At 35.7% G+C, this 3410-nt stretch overlaps 1 protein-coding gene across 1 annotated transcript in view; it reads right to left on the bottom strand.

Moving 5' to 3' along the window:
• Nucleotides 1-204: 204 nt before the first annotated feature.
• The window catches only part of ube3d (ubiquitin protein ligase E3D), a 164224-nt gene continuing 161018 nt past the window's right edge, over nt 205-3410 (bottom strand). The window contains exon 10 of the mRNA XM_043686945.1: nt 205-3230. Coding sequence (XP_043542880.1) covers nt 3207-3230 — 24 coding nt within the window. The 3' untranslated portion in view covers nt 205-3206. The remainder of the gene's footprint in view (nt 3231-3410) is intronic.

Below are 3410 nucleotides of genomic sequence, written 5' to 3'. Positions count from 1 at the left end.
AGCATCTGAGGAGCAGGAGAGATGAGATGTCAGGTATAAGCCCCTAATATCTCTTTTGAGGTGGGAAGTGCTTTTTAATTTTTTTTAAAAAATTGACTTGTTGATGGAGTGGATGGGTGACGTGGTACACTTTGGTACAAAGAACATGGAAAGACTGTATAAATATAGGATACTATTCAAAATAGGTGTTCAGGCAGAACCAGACCTGTGTAATTGCATAATTTATTAAGTATGGCAAGACAGATAGCAAGAGTTGTTAATAAATCATACAGTATTATTAGCATTTTTTAAATTCATTCATGGAATGTCGGTATTGCTGGCCAGGCTAGGATTTATTGCCTATCCGTTAATGCCCAGGGGGCAGTTAAGAGTCAACTATATTGCCACGGGTCTGGAGTCACGTGACAGCCAGACCAGGTAAGGATGGCACTTTCTTTTTCAATTATTCTGTCAAATATTGTCTCCGCATTTCTAAAAAGTCAACAGTCCCAACAGCATTGATCTGTCTCTGTAAATGAAGTCTCTCGTCTTTGCAAACATTTCCTGGAAGTCTTTCCAGAACTTTCAGCAATGCCGTCATGCCCTTCTGAAAATATTCTAAGAATTGGATGCAATACTCCAACTGAAGCTGAAACAGTATTTTCTAAAGCTTCAGTTCTTTGCTTTTTACTGTTCATAAAATCCAGGATCGTGAATGCTTCAATACTTTCAATGTTACTTTCAATGTGTCAGTTCGGGTTTGGCATGTCCATGGTGAAAATTCATCTAATTCCATGCACATTCACTTCATTCAGCGTTGACTGACTAAATCCATATTATTTTTAACGCCACAATTCTGCTCTTGTTCGACTGGCAGAATATAGAATATATTTAACTGCATGATTTAAATTGTTATCATTTTCTAAGGAGCGAGTAAAACAAACCAATTTTTCAATGGAGTCTCCCTTCACTAACTGACCTGAATTCTATCAGAGAATTTACAAATCACTGTAGGATGGCTGTCTTGTAGTTGTTACATAAAGTGCTTTGATTTCCCGAAAATCTTTATTGAAGTATCATGTGCGGTGAATTTTTCCAATAATGCACTTTATGGGATTGGTAGTCAGTTACTGTCCGGAGAGGTAACTGGTTTCAATCTTTACACAGAGGGGTTATCAGTAAGTGAAGTGGATCTATGTTGCACAAGGTCAAGACCAGAGTTTCAAAGGGTTCAGCACCGGGACCGAAGTCTATCATAAATGACGCTGTCGTTAGCATTAATGGAATCTGAAAGCATTCACAATTTTTCAGCTGGTACAAATAAAACGCTCTTGGAAATTTTAGATTAAGTACAAATTTGGAGACACTGGAGGCTTGGCCAAGTGCAGTAGTGAGCATTCAGTGGAAATAAATCCAATTAAACTTGATCAAGACGACTTGAAATCTGCTTATACAGCACAGCAGTAACCATTAAAGGTTATGGAGAAGAGGAACTTTGGGAAAAGACTACTTTGACATGTGGGGAGGCAATGAGGGTTTTAGACTGTGCACTATTAGGTAAATACTTTGTGCATTAAGAATTGGGTTATATAATTATCTAAGGAAATTAGAGAGCATTTCTCAGCCCTTTCCCTAAATTGGCTATAGATGTTTATTTTCTTTTCCCCACCATGGTTGGATAGGGCATTCTGCAATGTATCAGAAGCTCTGTTGATTATTGTTTGATTTATTATAAATTGAAAATTAAACACATTATATGTTAAAAAGACTACGTTTTATTTTTTGTGGAAACGAGCACAGAATGTTTACTTCTATGCTTAAGATATGATTAGAGACTTGACTTGAAGTTGAAATGGTGAATTGCAAGGGGCCTCAATCTCTTGCTGTGTCGATGGCCAAATAAGTCCTTTAATAAAGGCTCAAGTGCAAGGGAGGTGAACTAACTGGCACAAGTAAAAGATCACAACTGATGGATAAACAGCCATAATTTACTGCTATAAATTCACAATCCCATCTTCCAATCCTCACTGCAGACAGCAACACATCATATAAACAGAAATATTTAAATTTTAAAAATCAAGGAGGATAAAAAGACAAATAGACTATTAACCATTGCTTTTCACAACATCTCACTTTGGTACTTCTTTCTTTAACACTTTCCCAGGCTGAGGTTTTGGCCAGGATTAAGCTGAAAAAAGATTAGACATGCAGTGTATATAATGCACAATGTACAACCATGTTTAGATTTTCCTTATGAACAAACCTACCATTAAAATCTTTGTTCACATACTCACAAATAGGAAATATTAATTCCCTTTAGCTAACAATCTCAATTATTAAGTCCGTAATGTTAAATAATAATTTTATGCTAATGGTTGTTATGCATCAAACTTATTCCATCGCTAGTTCATATTGTAAGATAACTCCATTAAGTTTATCAACCTCTGAACAAAAGACATCTGTTCTATAAAGTGGACATTCAGTGAGTCTGTTTTATCAAGAGTGTCAGCTCAAAGTGGACTGGTTAAAACAAAGTTTGCTGTAATTAAATTGTAATGTATCATAAAATTAATGTTTAATACATTCTAGAATTTTTAACAAATATATCCTGCTCCCTATTCTCCTATTTAAGATGTTCCTTAAAGCCTACCTTTTTGAGAAAGATTTTGGATATCTACCAAAAGAACCCATTCTGTGAATCAATGTCACAATTTCCTCTATTATGCTACTGCAAGGCACCTTGACATGCTTTATTGCATTTCAGGTGATATATAAATGCAAATTATTTCCCAGGAGGATAAGAAATATTTTGGAAAGGTCACAGCTGATGATACTTCACTTAAATGGATTACTGAATCAACTTAATCATATTACAATATGCAGTTTAGCAGTGATTTTGATATCATGTAAATGTTTCAGAGAAGAAGTATTCCTAACTAAACTTTACTAGTTTCAGTGGGATTCAGAGATTTATTCTGGTAAGTGATTTAGGGATTGTTGATCACCCTGGTAAAAAACTGGAAGTTATATTTTATCTTGAAGGGGCACTGCCTGCTGACATTATATTTCCCTCATGAAGGATGATTAAATGGCATGTTATATGACATTCACGTTTTAATAAACAGTACTTTGTAAACCGATCTTCATCATTCTCTAATTATTTCACAGTTGGAAAGTCTGTTATTTTTCCTAATGCAAGGGCTCCTCCAAACTGGTAACGACTACGATCAATCCAGTTTCAAAAATGCTACCTGCAAGAGGAGGAGAGAAAATATTAAGCACATGAAGCATTTTCATATCTACAGATCTAAACAGCTTAAGTAAGATGACAAACACAGATTGTATTATACATTCTTCTACTGTACAGTTTTATGGAGATGTGGGGAGGAGGAGAGTGATGGTGGGCAGGGGGAAAGGATGGTGGTGGGGGG

The sequence above is a fragment of the Chiloscyllium plagiosum genome, chromosome 3 (assembly GCF_004010195.1).
Source record: "Chiloscyllium plagiosum isolate BGI_BamShark_2017 chromosome 3, ASM401019v2, whole genome shotgun sequence".
In the NCBI taxonomy this organism is placed as follows: Eukaryota; Metazoa; Chordata; class Chondrichthyes; order Orectolobiformes; family Hemiscylliidae; genus Chiloscyllium; species Chiloscyllium plagiosum.
Note: the sequence above shows the minus strand (reverse complement) of the source record. Positions and strands in the feature narration are given on the sequence as shown.